Below are 26,172 nucleotides of genomic sequence, written 5' to 3' on the forward strand. Positions count from 1 at the left end.
AATTTCCAGGGGGCTAAGTAATATTTTTTTTCTGGAAAGGGGGTGGTAGGCCAAAAAAGTTTGGGAACCACTGCTTTAGACCTTAATAAATAGCGATGCTGTTTTTACCCACTGTCTCCATAGTTGTGTCAGTCCAAATCTCTCGAGAAGGTCTTAATGTAAAAAGGCCTACTGTTCTTCCCAGCCTATATCAACTCTGTCACAAAGTTAAGCCAATTGGCCCTTCTTACTAACAAATAGAAACAACCCCAAATTTATCAACAACAGTTCTCTTTCTCCTTTTTGACTCTCCTTTGTATTTTGTCTTCCTCCTTTAGAGTATAAGCCCCTAGAGGGCAGGGGCTATCTTCTCAGCATTTAAGTTGAGGCTCTGTGGGGCAGCTAAGTGGCTAGAGAGTCAGGACTAGAGATAGGAGGTCCTCAGTTCAAATCTGACCTCAGATATTTCTTACCTGTGTGACCCTGGATAAGCCACTTAATCCCAATTGCAGCTAACCCTTACTGCTCTTCCACCCTGGAACCAATGTTTAGTATTGATTCTAAGACAGAAGGTCAGGGTTTACAAAAAAAGTTTACTATTTGGCACAGTAAGTGATTAATGTTTGTTGCCTACCTGCCTGCCCTTTATGGATAAAGTAACAGGTTAGTGTCCACCTTTCTACAGGGCTATGAAACCTAGCTCACTACTTACCAGCAGCCACTTTCAGATAGCTTTCATCAACGCCATGAGCGAGTCCCCTAGGGGCAGTACTGCTACCATGCCCTACAATGTCAGTCAACACTGAAAGCCTAAACACTTCATCCCATGGGAAGACTGGAACAACTGTATATGGAGGTGATTAGAAGTAGGAGAGACCAAAGAAGGCCTTTAATACCCATGAAGCAGAGTGTCCCCCACCAAAGTGGCTCATCCTTTCTTCTTTCCCTTCCCTTCCCTTCCCTTCCCTTCCCTTCCTTCCTTGCTTTGCTTATATTTGTTTGAGGTTAGGAGCCCATTAGTTGTGAGCTCCTTGAGGGAAGGGACTGGACTATCTTTTGCCCCTTATAGGCTTAGCATAGTGCCTGGCACATAGTAGGAGCTAAATAAATGTTTGTTGATTGATTCATCCAAGTTTATGATTGCGAATCTGATGTAATCCTAATAAAATCTCTCTTTTTGAATGAAGGCCTTTGGAACGATTGGGCATTTGAAAGATAGAATATCCTAGCAGTTCCTTACTATGCAACCTAAGAAAAGTCCCTTTAACTCCTGGGCTTCTGTGACCTTCCTTATCCAATGGAGGTGGAGGAACTGAATCCTCTTTAAAGCGTCTTCAGAGTCTAACACTCTGCAAAGACCCACAAGGGCTCTGAAGAGCAGTTGAAGCCTGGCCACCTGCTCCCCCTACCTTTCTAGCATTCTTAAACTGATGCTGACCTTTTTGGCTGTGTTGTTTAAAAATGTTTTAAATTAAATTTCATTTTTTTCAATTACATTTTAAAACACTTTTTGACAATTGTTTTCTGACATTTTGAGATTCTCTTCCTCCCTCCCTCTCCTCCCTGAGGCAGTAAATAGTCTGCTATAAAGTTAGAACAGGACACTCCATTCACCAATTCAGTGCCTTTTCACGGACTGTCTCCCATGCCTGGAATGTTCTCCATCGTTTTCCTCCTGGCTTTGCTGGCTTACTTCAAGACTCGGCTCAAATCTCTTGTCCTGAAAAACCATCCTGCCTTTCTCCATTCTCTTCTCCTCGGGCTAGGCCTGCCTCTACCTCCAATTCCTTCTCTGTGTGTCTTGTATGTACAGAGTTGTTTGCCAGTCATCTTCCTGTCCTTCTGGAAAGTGAGTTCCTGAGGATTAGGGGCTGTTTTTGCCTTTATATCCTCAGCACTTTACACAAGTGCCTCCAGGTCATATATAAGTGCATAGTCAATGCTGTGGACTGACCCATTGATGGGGGCTCTGGAAAGTAGGCACCTTGGAGCTGACTGACCTCAAAGGAAGAAGTTTTCATCTTTGCTGGTTTGCTATCCATACCATTTGGTAGCTTCCCTCCTTAGAAATCCCTGAGAAGATTTATATGGGATGATAGAAATCAGAGACTGAGCTCTCTTTAGAGATTGTCTAGCAAATCACCTTATTTTATAGAAGAGTAAACTTAGGCCCAGAGAGGTTAACAGATCCAAGGTTATACAGAGAGTTAAAAAAAAAAAGGAGTAAAATAAAAATTCAAACCCACAATTATTCTGGCCTTTTCACTGTACCATAAGCACAGGGGGCCCAAAGGTGGATGTGTAGTGACTAAAGATTTTGAATGAGAGTCTGTGGCTAGAAGGAGGGCAGCCATTGATAGTGAGTGACCTTCAGTAGGTCTGGGTAATGAAGAGAAAGATACTAATAGATAATCTCGTTGGTACCCTTGAACTAATTTGAAGATTGATTTTTCCATTCGCTTTCTGGGTGACATGAAGTTTTTTAGGGTCCTGTAACTTATTGATTTTTTCTCCAGTAAAACAAACAGTCCAGCGGACTGTCATCTTCTGGCTTTTCTCTTCCCCACCCTTGCCCTGAAAAAGTCACAAGGGGGCAAAAGGTTATTTCTATGTGGTTGTGTCGTTCCATGTTTATCCTGCGTGAACTTGCTTTGAAATGGTGCAATCTGAATTAAATACAAATAGATTACTTGGTGCTGGTAACTTAGACTCTCAGCTTGGGGACCATTTAGCAATAGGGTTTATTAGTTGGCTGAAAGCTATTGTCGTACCCAGTTATGCCGACCTTAGATGATATTTTAGAGCACATCGGGGAATTTGGTTTATTTCAGAAACAAATCTTTCTAGTCCTATGCCTACTGTCGGTGGCTTTTGCCCCCATTTTTGTGGGGATTGTTTTCCTGGGCTTCGTCCCGGATCACCGCTGCCTGAATCCTGGAGTTTCAGAACTAAGGGAACGTTGTGGCTGGAGTTTGGAAGAGGAGCTGAGTTACACCGTGCCAGGCCTGGGGATACCAGGAGACACTTTTATCAGCCAATGCCGGAGATACGATGTGGATTGGGAACAAACCATCCTCAACTGCTCGGATCCATTAGCCAGTTTTGCCAGCAACAGGAGCCACATCCCCCTCACCACCTGTCAGGATGGCTGGGTGTATGACACTACAGGGTCCTCCATTGTGACTGAGGTAATAGCAAACCAGAATTCCCATGCCTTTTCTGGTCTACTTATGGGGAGCAGTGGAAAGGTTGGGTCTCCTGATAGAGGAGAAAAAGGACTTTCATATATTGGTTTTGAGAGAGGCAGCATGGTATAGAGACAACTCAGTGCTGGGCCTGAAGTCAGGGAGACTCATCTTTCTGAGTTCAAATCTGACTTTAGACATTTACTATCTCTGTGACCTTAGGTAAATCACTTAACCCTGTTTGCTTTAGTTTCCTCATCTGTAAAATGAGCTGGAGAAGGGAATGTCAAACCACTCCAGTATCTTTGTCAAGAAAACTCTAAAATGGGGGCAGCTGGGTAGCTCAGTGGATTGAGAGCCAGGCCTAGAGACGGGAAGTCCTAGGTTCAAACCTGGCCTCAGACACTTCCCAGCTGTGTGACCCTGGGCAAGTCACTTGACCTCCATTGCCTACCCTTACCACTCTTCTGCCTTGGAGCCAATATACAGTATTGACTCCAAGATGGAAGGTAAGGTAAGAGTTAGAAAAAAAAAGAAAACTCCAAAATGAGTTCCAAAGAGTTGGATACAACTAAAATAACTCAATGACCACACAAGTATGGTGTAGCAGCTGAACTTGGAGACAGGGTACCTTGGGTTAAAGTCCCATCTTTGACGTTACTGACTGTGTAATTCTGAGTGACTCAAGAAGTCAATGAACTTATCCAAGGAATAAAGGTTGCAGAATAGACACCTCTCTACATTGGTAGAGAAGTTCCCAATGCCAATGAAACCACAGGCTTGGTTTCTATCCCTTTAAGGTATGCAATGCATTTTACTCTCAAAGAACAAGGCTGGTAGTATAAGGATTTTGTTGTCTTTCATTTATTTCATTCATATTCAACTCTTCATGACTCCATTTGAGGTTTTCTTGGCAAAGATACTGCAATTGTTTGCCATTTCCTTCTCAAACCCATTTATCAGATGAGGCAACTGAGGCAAACAGGATTAAGTGACTTGCCCAAGGAGACACAGAAAATGTGTCTGAGGCCATAGTTGAACTCAGGAAAATGAGTGCCAGGCCAAGGGATCTGTCTACTCTGACAGAATGTTGACCCAGTGAAATGATGATTTGCCCATTTTATGGATGAGGAAAAAGAGACTAGAAGAGAGAACTGACTTGCCAACAATCCCCCAGCTATAAGTGTCAGAGACAGATTGAAAAGCAGATCTCTCGGTTTCAAGTCTAGCATTCTTTCTATTGGGTCATTCTGCTTCTTATCAGTAGTGAGAATTACTAAGGGTAGATATAGCCAGCTTGTTTTCAGCACCATACTGAGACACAGATGGGCCAAGTTTGTGTGTGTGTGTGTGTGTGTGTGTGTGTGTGTGTGTGTATGTATCTGTATGTGCTTTGACTAGCTGTTAAATGAGACTACTTTAAAAAGATAAATAAATTTTGTAAATGTCTAAATACCAGACATCTCAGTCATAGAGGTGTCTGCTTCCAATATATTTCTCTGTTTAGCTGGAAACTAACCTTCTAGACAGCAGCTTTAGTATCCATCACTTCCAGATTCAGGCTATGAAATCTATTCTTTCATCTTATAATTAACATGAACAACTGTCTCACCTCTCTCAGTTAGAGAAGATATACATTATTGTAACAGGCTTAAAACTTTGAGGAAATCAGATGACTTGGCAACAGATTTCCCCATGTGAAAGGACACTATCATGAAGGAACAGAGTCTTACACTAGAAATGCCATCTATTGACTATACTGAGATTTGTGTTTTGATCTTAAATTTCCCCACATGTTCAACAGCATACAGCTGAAATGCTCAGGTTCTGAGTAGTTCTCCTTGTATACAAGAATGTGTACTCTCATACTTCTTGATACCTGACAAAGGTGATGCTTTCTTGAGTAGCTTGCTCTCAAAGTCTTTACCAGGGAGAAGAATGGTAAGGGATAGGCAATTGGGGGTTAAGTGACTTGCCCAGGGTCACACAGCTAGGAAGTGTCTGAGGCCAGATTTGAAACTAGGTCCTTCAAACTCTAGGCCTGGTGCTCTATATACTGTGCTACTTAGTTAGCCCTATCTAAACTTAATTCTTTTTTTTTTTTAATTTATAGAATTTCTTTTCATGTATCCCAGTCCCTCCTGTTGTGTGGAGATGCAAAGCATGGAATCCCTGCAAAGATGCAGGGACAGCCTCACCCAGAGTTCCAGGGGACCCCCCCTGGAGAACTTTGGGTGAGGGGGCAGTTGAGAAGGGTTTGAGACAGTTATTTTGTGGAGGTTGAAATGAGCAGACACTCTGCTGACTTCTGCAGACTTAGGGGTTCACCTGAGGTGGCCATTGTAGCATAAGCCAGTGGTTTCTACTCATAGGGTTAGCCTGCTTGTTAATATTATTCTTCATTCATATCAATATATAATTACTTAGTGATTTAGTGACTAGATATATAAATTATCTAACAAGTTCAGCTAGGTGCTTTCATCCCCTCTTGTGTGGAGGGGGGAAGGGCAGCTTCAATTTTAATAGTTCAGAATCACCTTTCCTTATTCAAGTATCTTCATTAACCTCTCTAGGTTTCCTTATTGTTACTTAATATAACCTTTATCTTCAAATCTGTGCCTGGTAATTATTTGGGGGGATACTCACAACTCAGTCTGAACATCTAGTTTGAATCCCGTCTGCTGCCAGTTTAAGAAGATCTCTGTCCTCAACAGTTAGTTAACTAGCTTCTGTTTACTTCATCTATCAAATCTGTGAGGAATATAAATTAAAGAGAAGGAACATCATTGGGGTTTCAGCCATAACTGAAACTTACCAGGATCTGATCTTGTCTCCATATCCAACTGAAACAGCAACTATTAAAGGGGGAGGGGTTTGAGATCCAGGAGTGTTTAGCCCCCTCCTTTACTCACTGGAGCCTGTCAATCTGTGGCTCTGGACTTGAAGCTTTATTTGGCCCTGACACATTTATCTGCTTCTCCAAATTATCTGTTATTATCATCATAACACTCCCTACTCTCCCCACACCATAGAAGTCACCATCTAGCAAACAGCTATGACTATATAGATTATGTCTTTTGTGTTTCATTTCATTCTCTGGTGTAAATCTATAGTTGTATGTAATCTTTTGATTCTACTCATTTCACCTTCATTATCTCATGTAGTGCTTTACAAGTTTTAAAAAATTAATCTGCTCATTGTTTCTTATGGTGCAGTAGTATTCCATCACAATTTATTTAGCCATTCCCCAATTGATGGACATAACCTTGTTCTTTGCCACCACAAAGAGAGCTGCTATAAACATTTTGGAACATCTAGATTCTTTTCCTTTTTCCCTGATCCCCTTGGGAAATAGACCCAGCAATAGTATCATAGGATCTAAAGGTAATACACAGTTTTATACCTCTCTAATTTAATTCCAAATTGTTCTCTAAAATGGCTAGATCAGATCTGACCTTAATTCTTTTTATTTATTTATTTATTTATGTATTTATTTAAACCCTTACCTTCTGTCTTAGAGTTAATACTTGACCTTGCTCACTGCATTTCTTTCTGCTGGGTGTGGGATGGATGCTCTTTTCTTGGAAGACCCCTCTTCCACATATCTTCAAGATCAGGTTGAAAAAGATTTCACAATCCTAGTGAACTTTGAAATAACCAATTCAAGATTTCCTGAGTGTGATATCTCTAGGGAAGGCTTTCTGATCAGCAGCCTGGGAACCAAGGGTTATGGGAGAACTGTGACCAACTTGATTTCTCTCTCCCTGTGGGACATAGAGAGCAAATAATACTTTAAGGTGGAGGTGGAGCTAATAAAAGCAGTATGGAATGCCTGTTGAAACTAATGGGGAGGGAACCAAAAAAAAACAAGGAAGGGTGGCTAGCACTGACTTCTTCTCTGACTCCAGGTTGGAATCTTTGGGGACAGAAAGGAGGATTTTGTCATGTTTTGTTCTTTTTAGTTTAAAAAAGACAGTGCTTGAAGGTAAGCTCTTTTGGATGAACTAGTAAATATTGGAATGGATTTGCCAAGGGAAGCTCAGGACTCTATCCCTGGAGTCCTCTTAAGCAAATGGAAAATAAGCAAGTGTCATCCCTGGTGAAAATGTGCCTGGAGGCAGGGGAACTGAACCAGCCTGGTTCCTTCTCAACCCTAACATTTGATGGCTATTTAAAACTCCTGATAATGAACCATATTTGCCCCTACAAAACTTGGAAATTATCCTGGCATTTGATTTTGAATTTGGAAACAACACTACTCTACTGCTTTTTATAGGGCCTAGAAAAAAATCTTTGTCTCTCCTGTTTCTTCATCCTATAATTAAGCAGGAGGCAGAATGAGGCTGGAAGAAAGTGCCCCATCAGTTGTGATTACCACCATTCTGCAGCTGGGATAGTTGGGAGCTGTCTGGGATTGGGAGTTCGAGATGGGAGGGGGGGGGAGAAAAGGAGAGTATTGGCTAAAACAATTATTATAATAAGTCATACTTGTTAACACTTTATGGAGAAAGGAAGAGAAAAAAGAATAACATAGCACCTACTATGTGCCAGGCACTGTGCTGATTGCTTAAAAAATTGTTATCTTACAAATATCATCTCATTTGATCCTTACAATAACTCTGAGGCACAAGTGCTATTATCAGCCCTTTGATAGTTAAAAAAGATGTTAGTAGTAGATGGAAGTCAAGCTTGGCAGGTAAGAGTAGTAAAAAAATGAAAACACCGATGTTAAACTACTTGCTCAAGGTCAAGTGTTTAAGGAATTTTGAAGAAGTAGTATAAAGGATATCATCAAGAAAATGAATGACTACAGTAAAAGATGTGCTGGTCATTTGTGGAGAATTTCAATAACCGTTTATCAGCCTTTGGGTTCCACCAGTATTAAGAACATGTGAGGAAGGCCCCCAGCAGGTTAGATGACACTCCTTCCCCTATTTCTGTGGCATAATTGTGAGAGGATATGAGCAAGATAACAAAGAATTACAAACCCTAGATTTGGATTGATTATGATTTGCATCTTTGCCATTGGAGAGAAGTCATTGGTATCCTATGATGCCAAACAATTTTGGGAAGAGGCAAAAAATAAAGAGATATCCCAGTCTCCATCCTCTTTTTGTTAAAAACAATAACAACATAAAACAATGGCATCACAAAGCACCACTGCCTACATTTGCCTGTTGTGTGTCTACTTTGTTTTATGATCCATTCAAACTTCTAGGAGAGAAGAATGTTAGCATCAGGGTGGGTTGATCAGGATGAGCTTCCTGGAGGAGGTGGTTTTATTTATTTTTTATTTTAATAATAAATTTCCACATGAGTTTTCCGAAGTTTGATCCAAACTGACTCCCTTCCTTTTTCCTTTCCCTCTCCTGCAACTGGCAAGCAATTCAATCTGGGTTATGCATTTATTATCACACAAAACATATTTTCATATTAGTCATTACTGTAAGTGAATAATCTTATAAAACCAAAACCCTAAAACATACTCAAATAAGAGGTAGTGGTTTTAGATAAACTTTAAAGAAATGGAGGGCCACAAGTATTGGAGAATAAGGATGAGGGTGGGGGGAAATTTTTACTTTAGCTTGTGCTGAAATTTTGTGACAGGTTAGAAGAAATAGTCACTTTGTCAATAAGGTTCTAGGTTTGACTCCTAGCTGGCTCGCCAAACTGTAATAATGGGGATAAACAGGCTGATAATAGAGGAGCTGGTGGTACCAGTAGGTCTCCTGGGCCAGGGAGCCTATAACTACAATATTTGTTGATTTGAGACAGCTAGGGATGTGTGGGCCTGAGCTGAGATGCCTAGTCAGTCTCCCTGCTGTCTGTAGGCTCCTTTAAGGGTGGGAGTGAGGAACCCCTCCCTGCTGGTGAGAAACTAGAAACCAACAGAAGTGAACCAGTCTCACTTCCTGAATAAAATGGATGCCTGGTCTAACCCCCTCTGGAGACAAGCGGTAGCTATCCTCCTTCTCCTCAGCTATTAGTCCTGGTTGATGTTATAAATGAACTATGGAAACTGTCAGAATCAGGCAAGGGGTTTATTTAAAACACAAGGGTAAACTGAGGGAAGAGGGTTAGGGTATGGAGAAGCTATTGCTTTGGGTGAATGGCCAGTGCTGGCAGAGAGCCTCAGAAGGTAGGATCAGGCTGAGGGAACCAGCCCCTCAGCCAGAGATAAATTCCACTGCCCTGATGTAGAGTGGTCAACAGCTTGACAAAAGAGGGTAATGATTTGGTTTAGGGGTGTCCTGGCTAGCCTAACTTAACTAATTCCTTCCCATGTTTCACAACCTACCAACCACACCTCCCGGGGCCCCAAGGGGAAAGTCCAGGGGGTAGCTGGGTGTCTGGGTGAGGTCAAGGAAATCAGAACCCCCAGGTTGGTTCTCCAGGAGTATTTATAGTCCCAGCTCCAACAGTTAGGTCTTGAGACAGGCCCTTGCTGGGTCAAAGTTCCATTCCCCTAACTGCCAGGATTGCCTAGGGTGATTTTGCAAATGCAAGAGATCTTGCATCAATCCTGCATTACAGTATTTATTAAGTGTTTACTATGTATCAGGCACTGTGCTAAGCTTTGTGGATACAAAAAGAGGCAAAAGATAGTCCCTGACCTCAGGGAGTTCATGATCCAATGGGGGAGACAACAGGCAAACAATTATGCACAAACAAGCTTTATACAGGATAAATGAGAAATGATTAACAGAGGAAGGGCACTAGAATTAAGAGGGGTTGGAAAAGACTTGAGGCAGATAGATGGCACAGTGAATAGAGTGCCAGGTCTGGAGTCAGGAAGACTCACCTTCCTGAGTTCAAACTTGGCCTGCCTTAGACATGTAGTTAGGGTATGACCCTGGGCAAGTCACTTAACCCTGTTTGCCTCAGTTTCCTAATATATAAAATGAGCTGAAGAAGTAAGTGGCAAACTATACCAGGATCTTTGCCAAGAAAATCCCAAATAGGGTCACAAAGAATCAGATATGACTGAAATGACTGAACAACAGAAAAAACTTTCAGGAGAGTATGGGATTTTAGTTGGGATTTAAGGAAAGCCAGGGAAGCCAGTAAACAGAGACAAATGATGAGACACTTTGGGGAAAGATGCTAGTAGTAAATGGAGGTCAAGTTTGACAGATGAGAACAGTAAAGGTTTCACATTGAGTGGCTAAAAGCTGGTAGGTCCTGTTAATTTTTTGCCTTTCTCCCCAGAAAAACAATATCCCTGTAAGTAACAGGGTCTATTCTAAAACACCTAATATGAGAGGAATAACCATTGCCTGAGTACAGAGTCCAAGAGGCCAGTAATAATTGACTATTAGGGGACAGAGAGAATACAGCACTCTGGCTTCAGAAAGGCATTTCCAATGGGGATTAAAAGGATTTGTAATAAATAGATTTATCTTAAAAAAAGCAAAACCAAATAAGCATATACATGTGTGTGTTTACATAGCGATATATATATATATGTATATATATATATATATATATATATATACTTTTGTGCTTAAAAATGGAGCACCTACTATGTTCTAGGCAGTATGTTAGCCATTGAAGGTAATGACAAAAATGAAGCCCCTCCCAGATCTTAAGTTCCTCTGGGGGAAATAATATGTCCAGAAATCAGTATATCTAAAATGCAGGGTTTCCCCACTATGTCTATAAAGCAAACATAAAGTAATTCAGGAAAAGGGCTTGGGGGACACTAATACTGGGGTGAGTCAGGAAAGGTTGTAGAAAATGGTATGTCAGCTATGGTAGGAAGAAACAGAGAAAAGGAGGGAGAGCTTTTCAGATATGTGCTAATGAATATCCATTATCTTATATCTAGGAATATCATTTTGGCAGCTATAGCAGGGATGGATGGGGAAGAGAAGATAAATTAGAGGCAGGCGGGCCAATTAGGTGCCTATTTTAATTGTTGTGGGAAAAAGAAATAAGGACTTGAGCTAAGGTCCATGGAGAGAAGGGAATAAATAAGAGTCATCTTATAGAAGTAAAACTGATGAGATTTGGCAGCTAATTGGTTATATGGTAGTGAGATAGAACAAAGGGCTGAGGATAACTAAGGTTGCAGATAGGGTGACTGGAAGGATGGCAGTGTGCTCCTCACAGGGAAGGAAGATACGAAGGTGAGATGATCTAGGTTCAGTGGTATCAAACTCAATTAGAAATGGATCTCTGGGCTACATTTGCTGCTATTCAGTCTTTTTTGAAGTCATGTGCAAGTCTTCATGACTCTATGTGGGGTTTTCTTGGCAAAGCTAACCTGGAGTGGCTTGCCATTTCTTCCTCCAGCTCATTTTACAGATAATGAAATGGAGGCAAACAAGGTTAACTGCCTTGCCCAGGGTCACACAACCATTAAGATTTGAACTCAGGAAGATGAGTCTTCTTGACTCTAGGCCCAGTGCTCTATCCACTGGGCCTAGAGGAACCAGTGGCCCTTAGAAAACCTAGACCTGGAAAACAACAATATTATATCTATGTTGTATTATATTTATATTTATTTGGCTAAATATTTCCCAATTATTTTTTGACTCAGTTCTCTACTCTTCTGCACTTGGGAGATTTGCCTTGTTCCCAGGATGACTCTGATACTTCTGACTAGTAGGACAGAAAATGAATTCTGTTTTAGACATATTGAATACCGGATGCTTACAGAATATCCAGTTGGAAATGTCTGGGGGAAAAGTGGACTCTCTTCATATCTTTAAAAAAATCTATTTAAATTTATCATTATTATTCCAAATGCTTACAAACCCAAACAAAGCAAGTGTTTCCATATATAAAGATAAAGAAAACAGTATACAAACGAAATCACAAATCTATATATTTAAGTTACTTTTCTTCTTATCTTCATAATAGATCCCATCCAGTAGTATCTGAACTCCTCCCCACCCTCCCTGCATCACATAGGCTATCATCAGGGGGGCCAACATACTCATATAAATTAAGTCTTTCATGTTGTATTTTTTCTGTTCGCCTTCTGGATGTTACATTCTCAATTTATTCTTCTAGTATTAGTTCTGTGGCTATGTATAATGTTCATGTGGTTTTACTCATTTCGTTGTTCATTATCTCCTATGGTTCTTTCTAAGGTTAAAAAAAAAAAGCCAGTCTGTTCATTGCTTCATATGCCACATTCCATTGCAATTATGTATCACAATTTATTTAGCCATTCCCCAACTGATGGGCATCCCCTCAGTTTCCAATTCTTTGCCACCACAAAGAGAGCAGCTATAAATATGTTGGAACCTATGGGTTCTTTTCCTCTTTCCTAATCTTTTTGGGAAACAGATCCAGCCATGATTTTGCTGGGTCTAAGGATATACACAGTTTTATAACTCTGGGTATAATTCCAAATTGCTCTCCAGAATGGTTGGATCAGTCCACAGTACCACCAACAGTACATTAGTGTCTCCATTTTTCCATAGCTTCCAACATTTGTCACTTTGCCCTTTTGTCATTTCAGTCAGTCTGGTAGGTATGAGGTGATAGATATCTCAGGGCTGTTCTTGAATAAATTTCTTATTTCTCAGGGAAAGTACTACAAACACTCTACCCATATAACTTGTCTCTATTGATTACACTCCAGCTATTGACCAGAAATGTGTAGAATTTAATTCTGTTTCCTCTCTGTCTCTGATAAGACAGGCTTAGCTGTAAAGGATGTTTATCTGGATTATATTTCCAAAGGAATATGGTCAATGATGTAGTAAGAAATATCCTAGATATAATAATGGATTATATGGCTAATACCATTCAATGATGATAAATCAACATGGGTTAATCTAGCATTTAACAGACAGTAAGCCTTTCAATTGTAAATAGAATTTCTTCCAGTTAGAAGCAAATGGTTTCATGGAAAGATCTCCAAACCATGGCTTAGGTCCTGCTGCCACTGACTGTTTAATTATATTGGAAAAGAAAGAGAGAAAGTGGACTTTATTCCAAGGTTACAATAATTAGAGAAGAGAATAAAAACAGAAACACTTTGACCTTAGCCTCTACTTAGAACTAATAGCATCTGACATGTATTTCTTTAATAACAAAACAATATTCCACATAGCCAGAATTTATAAATGGTTAGTTCCTGATTACACACAAGTTATGATTATGGATTTAAATATATCAGTTCATGGAAAGACCTCCAGGATTCAATGCAGAGTGAAAGGAGCAGAACCAGGAGAACATTGTACATAGAGACTGATACACTGTGGTACAATCAAATGTAATGGACTTCTTTACTAGCAGCAATGCAATGATTCAGGACAATCCAGAGGAACCTAGGAGAAAGAACGCTATCCATATCCAGAGGAAGAAATATGAGAGTAGAAAAGCAGAAGAAAAACATATGATAAATCACATGGTTTGATGGGGATATGACTGGGATTTTGGCTTTAAATGATCACTCTATTGCAAATGTGAATAATTTGGAAATAGGTTCTGAACAATAATATATGTATAACCCAGTGGAATTGCTTGTCAGCTCCAGGAGGGGGAAGGGAAGAGGAGAGGGAAAGAACATGAATCATGTAACCCTGGAAAAATACTCTAAATAAATAAAATTAAAAAATATACCAGTTTCAGTTCACTTCAATTCAATGAATATTGATTAAGAACAAAATTCTATTAGCCCTGCTCTATCTACTCTCTCCTGCCTTCCCAAACTCCACTCTCAAAAGAATAAGTTAACCATCTCAACTACCTCTGCTCTCAAATCTCTTACTCATTCACTGTTAAATCCACTCCTTGCGTTATTCCCATCATCTACCTTCTCTGCTCCTTTGCTGCTGAACAATTGCCAGGCTTTATCCTTTCTAACCCCACAACATCTCTTTAAATATATACTTTTCTCTTGACTCATGCAATTACCCCCTTAGTTTGGATCCATTTCACCTCTCACCCAGACAATATATTGCAAGAGTCTCCTAATTTGTCTCTCTGACTCCAATCTCTCTTCTCCAATTCATCTTCCAGATAGTCGTCAAACTAATTTTTGTAAATTACCATTCTGACCATGACACTTTAATGGCTCTTTATTGCTTGTAACATCAAATGTAGGGTTTCCCCAAATTCCTAGTACTAAAGCTTTAACCAGCACAAGGAATTTTGGGATACTCAGTATCTACTTTTCTGTTTGATTAAAAAAAAAACCCAAACCCCATATCTTCCATCTTGGAATCAATACTGTGTATTGGTTCCAAGGCAGAAGAGTGGTAAGGGCTAGGCAATGGGGGTCAAGTGACTTGCTGAGGGTCACACAGCTAGGAATTGTCTGAGGTCAATTTGAACCCAGGACCTCCTATCTCTAAGTCTAGCTCTCCATCTATTGAGCCACCTGTCTCCTATATTTAATTTTAAAGTCCTTTAACCCTCTCCTTGACCTACCTTTCAACCTTATACATTACTCTCCTTCCCGCACCATATACAACATTTTACTTCTTGTCTTTGCACAAGCTGTCCTTGTGTCTGGAATTCTCTCACTCTTCATTGCTACTTCTTGAAATTCTTGATTTCCTTTAGGACTCTCTTTATGCTACCTTATGTATAAGGATATTCCTTATCCAAACAATTACTAGTGCCTTCCTAATTCCCCAAATCTTCCCCCTCCCCATTTACTTTATATTTCTTTTATACATGTTTCATATGTATTGATGTTTTCTATCTTTGCTGTTGTTTAGTTTGTTTCAGTCATGCCTGACTCTTTCTTTGTAACCCTAATAGGGGTTTTCTTGACAAAGATACTAGAGTGATTTGCCATTTCCTTCTCCAACTCATTGTACATAGGAGGAAACTAAGGCAAACTAGGTTAAGTGACTTGCCCAGGGTTACCAGCTAGTAAATATCTAAGGCCACATTTAAAATCAGAAAGATGAATCTTCCTGACTCTCTGGGCCTGGCCCTCTATCTACTGCCACCACCTAACTTCCCTTTTCTCTTAGTAGAATGTAAAGTTCTTGAGGGCAGAGACTCTTTCATTTAGATCTTTGTGTTCCTAGTACCTAGCATAGTGCTTGGTACAGAGACATTTAATAAATGCTTGTTGATGTTACAATTTAGTCAGGAGAATAAGTCATGAACACAATGACAATTTTTTTTTTTACAATTGGTTCATACATCCCATAACTCAGACATGTATCCTGAGTTGATCTGGGTGTTAGTCAACACCCTCCTCAGGGGGGATCATATAATTTTTGTAAAATCCAAGATTTAAAAAAAAATTTTGAGAGAAATTTCAGGAAAAGAAGCTCACTAACTCCTCAAATCAAGAAAGTGAACAGTTTGGAAAAAGGGCCATAAAGAAGCCTACACTGCATCAAAGATCCAGAATGAACTTTGATATAATTAATTGAACTAAAGGGGATCAAACACATTTTTTCTGAATATAAACTCTTATGCCAAAGGGGACTGCCCCCAGTTGGCTTTTTGTCAGTGGGCCTACCAGTCTTTAGTTTTGCTCCTTCCCTTTTATTTCCCTCTTATCTCTGATTATTGTAATTTCTCCTTAGATAGTGCAATATTGTATGCACCTCTAGCCAAAAGATCTTTAGAGATATAAGCTGGATATGTGAAATGATTCACTGGGGAGACCAGGCATGTAAATCCGGGAGATTTCAACATGTTTGTAAAGAGAGTTCTCTTACTTAATAGTTAGCTAGGTACTAAGTAGGGGGACTTCAAGTTCTTGATTTGATTAAATTAAAATAGACAAAGGGAGAGTTAATTTTATCTTCACAACTATAATGCAGAATAGAATAAAATCAGAGATATGTTTTGGTCCTTTACAGACAGACACAACCCATAGAAATCAGGTAAATATTTTTTTTATTGTCTTGCAAAACACACTTCCAAAGTCTTACATGACCAAAACCCCCAAATAAAACCAAAAATGCATTGATGAGAAATATGACTCCAACAGTTCTTTCTCTGGAGGTGGCTAGCATTCCTCATCCTAAGTCTTTCAGGATTATTCCAGATCATTGTGTTGCTGAGAGTAACCAAGTTTTCATAGATAATCATTGTCCAGTATTTGGATGATATTATTGTGTACAATATTCTCCAAGTTCTGCTTATTTCTCTTTGCATCAGTTCCTATGGATTTTTCCATCTTTTTCTGAAATCATCTAGCTTATCATTTCTTATAGCACAATAGTATTCCATTACCAGGTAAATATTTGAGATGGAATGAAATATCCAGACATGGCCTAACTGTGGGATCTTTCTCTACCTTTTCAACTAAGCCCACTTTTCAGCTCCAATTCTTAAGCATATTTCACTGATTGATTCATTTCATTAATCTTTAGCTTTGTAGTTTTAAGACTGTTCTTCCAAGGCATTTAAACATTTTGGTTTTGTTTTGAGTAATTATTAATGTTTTCCTGCCTTTCGTAAAAACTGTATGAGGAAATATTCATATGTGTGTAAACAGATTAATTTTCAAATTTAGATAATTCAATAAATAAATTCAATATTAATTGTATAAAGAGCTCTATGCTTTGCTTATAAGGGAGAATGGCTAGGAGGATTTATATATATATATGATATATATATATGTGTGTGTGTGTGTGTGTGTGTGTGTGTGTGTGTGTGTGTGTGTATGAGAGAGAGAAAGAGAGAAAAGATAAGATATCCAGGAACTTACAGAAGAGATGATATAAAGTTGACTATTATTCACAACAAGTAATCATAATTAGAGTAGAGAGATGCAAATGAGAGTGTTAAGTGAGGATGAAACAACATAATTTTTGCACTGTTAGTCTGCTTTTGAAAATAGATCTCAAAAGACAGCTGTTGTTCAACTTTGGTCTAAACTATATCCTAATAGCCAAGTGCATATGGAGTATGTGTGAGAGGAATTGATTAGACATCCCTTATCAATTGATTCTCTCTCAATATCTTAACCCAGTGATGGCAAGACCAAATGCCCAAACTGCAGCCCTCATGCCTCCTGTGAGTCCTCCACCTTACCCCAGACATAGTGCTGGGCAGAGGGGAAGGTCATGTGAGAAATGTCCATGTGGAGAGGGGGAGGGGAGCAGCCTCTTCCAGCACATTCTGGACACTTCCCAACTGGGTCACCCTGGGCAACTCACTTAACCTTCATTGTCTAGTTCTTACTATTCTTCTTCCTTAGAATCCATACCCAGTATTGATTCTAAGATGGAAGGTAAGAGATTAAAAAAACTCTTATGGAAAATATCAGGCTGGACCACCACCACCACCAAAATCTATAACAAAGAGAGAAGAAAGGTAAAGGTAAGAATGGGACCCCCAAGATATACACATATGATTTTTTTATACATTTTTTGTATTGGCTTTGTATAAGCTCTGTGTTACAAATATGTTACAAAAAATGGTTTTTCTTTCTTTGTAATTGTATTTCTTCTAATGATGGTTTGTCTCCTCAGTTTAACCTGGTATGTGCAGATTCCTGGAAATTAGACTTAATCCAATCCAGTGTAAATGTTGGATTCTTTCTTGGATCTATGGGAATTGGCTATGTAGCAGACAGGTATGTAGGGGCTTCCATTTCTAAATCAGTTAAAGAAATATTTGCTTCTTAAAACCATCCTAGAAGCTCTGAAAAAATGTGCAAGAAATTGAACAAAGTCCCTCATTCAAGGCAACTCTTTAAGACCATGAATTAAAGAGAAGGTGAAGAATAATTAAAGAGAAGGTGAAGGAATTTTCTCATCAGGGAACTCTCTATGTTAGTGAAATCACAAGTCCTGTCTGTATCCCAGAATCTATCAGGCATAAACAAAGACCTTGATCCCTTATTACTTGTTCTTCATTCAAAATTTCTTCATTAGTTCAATGGATCTGTGATCTCATTGATTACAGATTCATAGATATAGAACTGAGAGGAAAAGGATCTTATAAGGCCACAGTCTAAGTCCTTCATTTTACAAATGAGGAAACTGAGACCTAGAGATGATAAATGACTTACCCAAGGACATGAAAGTAATAAGCAGCAGAGCAAGATTTGAACACAGGCCCTTTAAATTCAATTCTTTCTCTACAATACCACTTTGATTTGGATATGCCATTTACTGGTATAGGCCACTACCTCACCCTGTAGGATTCTCGTCCCTGTGTCTCATAAATTTTGTAAAGAGGGGGCCCTCCTCAACCTGGGAAGATGTTCCTTGGAATATGTCACATTTCTGGGGTACTGGTGCAAACTTTGGTCTATCTTTTTGTCCTCAGTCTGTCCTCATTCTAGAAAAACATAAATTCCTTCAAGGACTGGTTTGATTTAGTTATCATATCCCAAGATGCCTTGAGCATAATAATCACTTAATAAAGGCTTCTTTGAATTAAATATCCATGTCAATAGTTTACCCTCTTTTCTGATAATACATTTCCTGATTGACATCCTTTATGAAGAGGCACAAGGATACTGTTGAGGAAGGATAGACAGTCAATCTTGGAGGCAGGAAGACTTGGGTCTGATCAAGCCTTATAGCAGCTGTGAGGTCATAGACAAATTGTTTCACCTTTCTATATTCCCAGCAGCACTAAGAGACTCTGGCGATGCAGATAAATGAGTGACTGAACTGCATTAGCTAGAATTAAAATCAGTCAATAAGCAGTTCTCAAGCACTGACTAGGTCTTGTGCTAAGACCTAGGGCAGTGATGGCAAACCTATGACACACGTAGCCATTTTCGATGACACACGGCTGCATGCGGTCACATACAGAGAAATATGAAGCCTCATGCCGAGGATGAAACATTTGCTGTAGTGTAGTGTAGATACTCTGTGCACTACAGATGACAATTCTACCTATATTAATTTACCTATTTTGGTTTATTAAATAAGTTATATATTACAATTATACGTTTTTGTTATTTAAACTATAAATATCACAAAATTATGTTTTTTTCTCTAAGTGACACACTACCTGAGTTATGCTTGTTTTTTTGGTGAATTTTGACACACCAAACTCAAAAGGTTGCCCATCACTGACCTAGGGATACAAAAAAACAGTCCCTGCCCTCAAGGAGCTTGCAATCTAATACATGTAAATGCATTATAATCCAGGCATTACAATTTAATCAACATGCAAATAAATATCACAGAAGTAGACTAGTAAAATCTACCCAAGCTACTCCTTGTGGCCCAATCATCAGGGTTTGTGGAAGTCATTGAAAACTAACTAAAATGCATTTCTGGATTCTTTGGGGTGAGGATGAGAGATATATGTATATGTATATACATAGGTACATATATACAAATATATATGTAAACACAGATAAGTTAGATATATATATATACACACATATAAATATACTTACATAAATTAATGTCTATGTCATATATTAATATATCACAACTATAGAAATAGTTCACCCACATATGTACATAATATAAAAGTATATCTATAAATATAAAAATAATAAATATATAAAATGCATATAGGGCAGCTGGGTAGCTCAGTGGATTGAGAGCCAGGCCTAGAGATGGGAGGTCCTAGGTTCAAATCCGGCCTCAGACACTTCTCAGCTGTGTGACCCTGGGCAAGTCACTTGACCCCCATTGCCCACCCTTACCAATCTTCCACCTATGAGACAATACACCGAAGTACAAGGGTAAAAAAAAATGCATATATATGGGTGTGTGTATATAAAATAAGTGATGTATATCTATATGTCACTGGTTTTATGATTTCATGGGTAGTAGTGAATGGCTGAGTTAAGATTCTATTTCAGATCCTGGAATTTTAAGTTCAGGACTCTTTTCACGGCAACAATATAGCTTTGGTTGTGTGGTACCTCACCTTTTAAATGGGCCAAATACCACCAAAAGATGAACCTCAGTAAAGCCACGCAAAGCAATGATTTTCTCAACTAGCCTAATGTACCTTTTCTCCGTAAAATCACAATATCTCATGAGAAATCAGTAGTCCTAAACTGCTCGCTCAACCAGTTGCGGGAGTATGGATCTGGTCTGCCATATTGCCCTTACTTCAATTTTCAAAAATCTCTTGTCTTTTTCTTTAGCTCATGATTCCACTTGTTTCTCTGCAGGTTTGGTCGCAAAGTGTGTCTCTTAACTACAGTTTTCATCTCTTCTCTCTCGGGAGTCCTCATGGCCATTGCACCCAACTATGTGTCTCTGGTCATCTTTCGTTTACTGCAAGGACTGGTCAGCAAGGGGAGCTGGACTTCTGGATACATCTTGAGTAATTATTGATGGTTCCATGAACTTAAATAAGAGGATTGATTAGGGGATACAATAAATTTGAGACCAGGTCAGAGAAGTTATTTTTCTTGATACAGATGAGAGATGAAGTACTGTTTAGCATAGACCTCTGAGGGGTGGGGATGGGGGGGTGGGAAGGTGAATACTAGGAAAGACTGGAGTTTGCATCCCACTTCAGACACTTGGGTAAGTGATTTAACTTTTTAATAGTCTTTTATAGTTAGAATTTTATGTATATAGTTACAGTTTTATAGTTTTTACAGTTATAGTGTATTTTTTAAAGTACGTTGAGATGGAGACATAGGAGGAGAAAAGGGAAGGAACATATTAAAAGGAGCAAAACTTATTTTAGAAATTCCTACTACCAGGAACCAAAACCTGAGGAATGGCTAAGTACCTGAGGAATACCATATAATGATACTTTACAAATTTCCTTTAAAACCTGAGAATCTCCCCAAGTTATAAGGTTTTATAGGATCATAGATTTAGAGCAGCTAGGAAGGATTTGAGAGGTCATCAAATCCAGTGCCTTCATTTTACACATGAAGAAACTGAGGCTCAGGGAAGTTATATGACTTGCCCAAAGTCACACAGGTAGTAAGTGATAGGGAATGGATTTGAATTCGGATCGTCTGACTTAAAATCCAGTGTTCTATCCACCGTATCATTTGTTGTAATTCAATTGTTTCAGTTATGTCAAACTCTTTGACCCATTTTGGGGTTTTCTTGGCAAAGGTAGTGGAGTGGTTTGCCATTTCCTTCTCTATCTCAGTTCACAGATGAGGAAACAGACAAACAAGGTTAAATGACTTGTCCAGGGTCATGTGACCTGTTAGTATTCAAGGCCAGATTTGAACTCCTGACTTTAGGCCCTGTGCTCTATCTCCTGGACTACCCAGTTGTCCTTTCACTGTAGCTATTGTACCATAGTGACTCTCAAACTCAGCAAGATTTTGGGAAAGGGAAATAACTTAAGCAGATTCACCTTTTCAAGTCTCAATGAAAGGCTGCATGAAGCTAGTGGGCATTAATCATTTTCTCAGTGGCAAAGGATGGGAGATTGTTCATACTTTATGTACTTTTCTAGGGAAGGATAAAGGAGATACAAGGGTCTACCACCTTCTGGACATTTTAGCAACCTGACATTGGAGAAATCATCAGACCTCCTAGGATGAGGTTGTCTATGATCTCACTTTGAGGAAATAAGAATAAAGGTTCCCAAACTGTAAGGCTTTGAAAGCAGAATGTTTAGTTTTTTCCTATTGGTTATAAGCTGCAGTGATGACCATTAGAACCTTTATTTCATGAACTTTCTAGGTGGCACAGTGGATAAAGTTCCAGACCTGGAGTCAGGAAGATGAGTTCAAATCCAGCCTCAGCCATTTACTAGCTATATGTCCCTGGGCAAGTCACTGCACCCTGTTTGACTCAGTTTCCTCATTTGTAAAATGAGCCAGAGGAGGCCATGGCAAACCAGTCTAGTATCTTTTGTAAGAAACCCTCAAATAGGGTCACAAAGAATTGGACATGACTGAAGCCACTGAACAACAACAACAAAATGTCAAAATGTCTTTTATTTTAGTAACAGAATTTGTTGGCCCAGCATACAGAAGAACAGTGTCTATTGTCTACCAGATGAATTTTACAGTTGGCTTGGTAATACTCTCTGGAATTGCTTATATTATTCCCCATTGGCGATGGCTACAACTGACTGTTTCTCTACCAACTTTCCTCTGCTTGCTATATTACTGGTAAGTAATTTTCAGTGGGATAGAACAACTCACACATGATGAACAGTCATATATGAGTTTGGATCTGTATGATTTTTTCCCCTCTAAAATCTGTATCTCTACTGAACGTTTCCATTTCTTTCAATGGAATAACTATCCTTCTAAATCACTTGGGTTCATAGCTTTAGCGCTATCCTTAACTCTGTCTTTGCCATATCTCTTATATTTATCCTCTTCTCTCTACTCATTCAGACACAACACTAAATTTAGGCTCTCAGCATCCCTCTCCAGGAGTAGTGCAATGGCTTCCAACCTGGTCTAATTTCCTCAAGTCTACCTTCTACAATCCATCCTCTTCACAGCTGCCAAAATGATTCTTCTAAAGTACTGTTCTAACCATATCACTCCCCTGACTGAATAAATTCCAAGGACTCCCTACTGGATATAGGATAAAATACAAACTCTACCTGACATTTTAAGTCCTGATAACCTGGCCTTTTCTAAACATACAGAGCTACTAGACTTACTTTTCTAAACATATTATATTTTTTCCTCTTTCTGTATTCTATATCCATCCAAATTAGTGTTCTTGCTACTCCTAACTCCACCTCTGCTTTCATGTTTCTGTATTCAATATTTCTCTAGTCCTCTCTCCTATGCCTGTAAAGTATTCCCTTCTCCCTCTGCCTTTATTTCCTTCAACATTCATCTCAAAGGCCACTGTCTACATGAAATCTGTCTTATTGATTCGGTTCCTTTAGCCATCTCTCAAGTTATCTTGCATTTATTTTGAATTAATTGTTGGTCTGTCGGTCTATCTATCTATCTATCTATCTATCTATCTATCTATCTATCATAATGCAAAGATGCAATAAAGGCTTTTGCCCTTGCAAAAGTTAACTGAAAACTTCTGGCAGTTAAACCTTAGAATCCTGACAAGCAATTAGTTGGTTCCTGAGGCTTGAGGAGAGTGGAAGGACCAACTGGAGCTCTGCCTTTGGCTTTTGGCTTTGCTTTTAGCCTGTGCCTTGTCTCTGGACAATTTGAACTTAGCTAATTTCTCTGGACCTCTCCCTGACCTTCTCCATACCATTCCCCTGTTTCCTTTCCTGTTTTTCCTGTGGGCTCTGGGAGGAAAGGTGGCTTTTGGGTTTTAGTGAATACTTTGTAGGTTTAGTTTCCCCATAGGCAAGTAGAACATCCTTGAAACAAACTATCCCTTACTTTACTGATTTAGTATACCCTCTATTTTAAAGGCAGCCAAATCTTCCCTGGCTGAGAGAGCAGGTTCTCTCTCAGTCTAACCCATTCCTGTGACCCTGCCCCATCTTGAGTTTCTCCATAGCAGTTGTCAGAAGCCCTAAACCCTTCTCTCCCTCTGACTAACCCTGAACATTAATAAATCCCCTTGTTACCTAATCAAACCCTCTGGTGAATCATTGTGTTGAAGAATTAGGCAAGGGTTGAGAGGGAAGGAATTAATCTCCTTTATTTTCTGAGGGAACTGGAGGCATCCATCTTGGGAGGAAGTAGTTGCCTGATACTTTCTCCTGAATCCCTTCAGTTTAACTGACAGGGAGGAGTCTTGTGACTCCTCCTTTGAGGATTTGAGAAACTGACAAGAAAGCCCTCAAGTCAGATTTAAACCATTTCCGACTGGCCCTATTCCTTGTATCTATAGAAGTACCTTTCGTGCTTGGAAGGGTTCAGATTATTTCCCCCCAGTGTCCTCTGTCTCTAGCCTGAGTATCTAGTCTGTTAAGCTGCCTCTCCTGAATACCTCATCTGTACTCTTACCATCCAATTCCACCTTGTCCATTCCTCCATAAACTCAGCCATCCCTTCCATTTCTCTCCTAATACCTATCTCACCTTTGTTCCTTCCTTTGACCTTAAAGATTCCAAGATCATCTCACATTCTTGATAATATTTATTGGTGAGCAAAGTTAGCAAACAACCTTAAGTCTTCTGAGATATCCAAAATGAAACTTGCTAGAATAACATTCATCATATCTAGCATATCTATAATGTCATGGTCATTTATGCAAGATGTTATGGATTTTTGGTTCAGGACAGTCCCCAATTTCGTACGAGCCTTAGACCTCTATGATTATTATAAATGGTGTGCCATAACCCTTGCTGAATGTATTTGTTTTATCCCAACTTCCATAGCCATATCTATCTATCTATATCTACATATTGTCTCCTTCATCAGAAAGTTAGTTCTTTGAAGGCAGGAACTATTTCATTTTGTTGTTGTATTCTCCATATTTATCACATAACAAACACTTAATAAATATTTGTTCATTTATTCATTCATTGATCTCGAAGGAATTTTGAAATTGATAAGATCACAGATTATAGGGAGCTAACCCTCTATTTGGTTTTGGGGTCCTGAGTGGTGTTGGTGGCTTAGGATTGTTAAGGCAGGAGAAAGAAAATGAGAACAACCAGACTAGTAGTTAGCCCATGTTGCTCTAACGCTATGGGATTTGGACTTTATTTTATACTGGTTTCAAACAAAGAACACAAAGAAAGAGTAACAGCTGTGAAGGGGTTACAAATCATACACAATCCATTAAAGTCTAAAAAGTAGAGATATGGGTGCAAGGACAAGGGCCAAATTCCAACCACCAATTAGTAGGGGTTTACTTCTGGGAGCAGAAATAAATTTCATGGAGATGTTTCTAATTGCATTCTGCCTTGATTTACAGATCTGCACCTGGTCAGATAGTCTGGACTAAATTGTCTGGCTCCAGTCCTTATCTAAGTAATATATTTTTTAGGGTTTAGGCTTCTTAATTATCAAGGAGAGAAATTGTTAACTCAGTAGCTTCTGGTCTGGTTATGGACTCAAAGCTTTCCAATAAGTCTATAATGTTTTTCCAATAAGAAAAGGTATGGCTCATAAGAGGTGTCAAAAGAGGGGTCTCAGATTTTTATCTATTCTCTTATTGGCTTCCCACAACAGATCCCTTTGAATATTTGAGAGATATCTTTGCTTGGCATCAGCATTTAACCACTCAGTTGATCCCTGAAACAACCCATAAGAAGAATAAAATATGTATTAAAAAAAGTTAGAAGAGACACAACATTCTGCCAAACATTTTAAGAGTTCTAGATTCAGGTATTGGAAAAATGCAACGATTTCACTATAAAGCACTTATTTGCCAAAACAAGGAAAAACCTTTTAAAAATCTTTACCCCTCAAAATGACATACACTGACATTTTCTTCACAAAGAAGTTTGCTGGTTATTTATTGGAAAGCTGCTTATAAGAATTGTCAAATTAAAAAACATTACATATTTTTCCTTTACAAAAAGATGCATCCCAAGTGACAAATGGCTGTCAGTAAAAGGTATTGAAAACACAAACTTTTTTTTAAATAAGAATTTTTTTTCCCCAGATTACATGCTAGTCCGATTGGTACAACTTTAAATAATTGTTTTCTGATGTTTTGCAACCTATATTCTCTCCTCCTTCCCACTCCTCCTCCTGCCCTAAGATGGCAGGTAATATGATATAGGCTGGACAAGTGTTTTTATATAATACACATTTCTAGGTTCATCATGTTGTGAAAGAAGATACATATCACTTACAGTAGAGAAAAATTCATGGAGGAAATAAAGTGAAGAATGGTGTGCTTCAAGCTGCATTCAGCCTTTGTCAGTTCCTCCTGTAGCAGTGGATAGTCTTTTTCATCATGATTCCCTTAGAATTGTCCTGGATCCTTGCATTGCTGATAATAATTAAGTCATTCACAGTTGATCGTCATACTTTATTACAGTTAGTGTGTACAATATTCTCCTGGTTCTGCTCACTTCACTTTGTATCACTTCATATGAGTCTTTCTAGCTTTTTTCACACCCAAACTTATCTGTTCTTTCAAGGTAATGGTGTTTAAGCCAAAAAGAAAAGAAAAACCACTTTAGTGAAACTAACCAACATATCCATCAAATCCAGCAGTAGATGCAGTGCTCTCTATTATGAGTTAGCTACCTTGGCTAAGGAGGAAAAGTACAGTCTCTCTTTTTCTTCAGGTCTTCCTTCCTTCCTTCCTTCCTTCCT

General features: G+C 39.0%; 1 protein-coding gene across 1 annotated transcript in view; it reads left to right on the forward strand.

The window, feature by feature from the left end:
• Positions 1-2,756: 2,756 nt before the first annotated feature.
• The window catches only part of LOC123246974 (solute carrier family 22 member 1-like), a 59,997-nt gene continuing 36,581 nt past the window's right edge, over positions 2,757-26,172 (forward strand). Inside the window, exons 1-4 of the mRNA XM_044675759.1 lie at positions 2,757-3,167; positions 17,576-17,679; positions 20,200-20,354; positions 21,957-22,125. Coding sequence (XP_044531694.1) covers positions 2,757-3,167; positions 17,576-17,679; positions 20,200-20,354; positions 21,957-22,125 — 839 coding nt within the window. The remainder of the gene's footprint in view (positions 3,168-17,575; positions 17,680-20,199; positions 20,355-21,956; positions 22,126-26,172) is intronic.

Source organism: Gracilinanus agilis, chromosome 4 (genome assembly GCF_016433145.1).
Source record: "Gracilinanus agilis isolate LMUSP501 chromosome 4, AgileGrace, whole genome shotgun sequence".
Lineage (NCBI taxonomy): Eukaryota > Metazoa > Chordata > Mammalia > Didelphimorphia > Didelphidae > Gracilinanus > Gracilinanus agilis.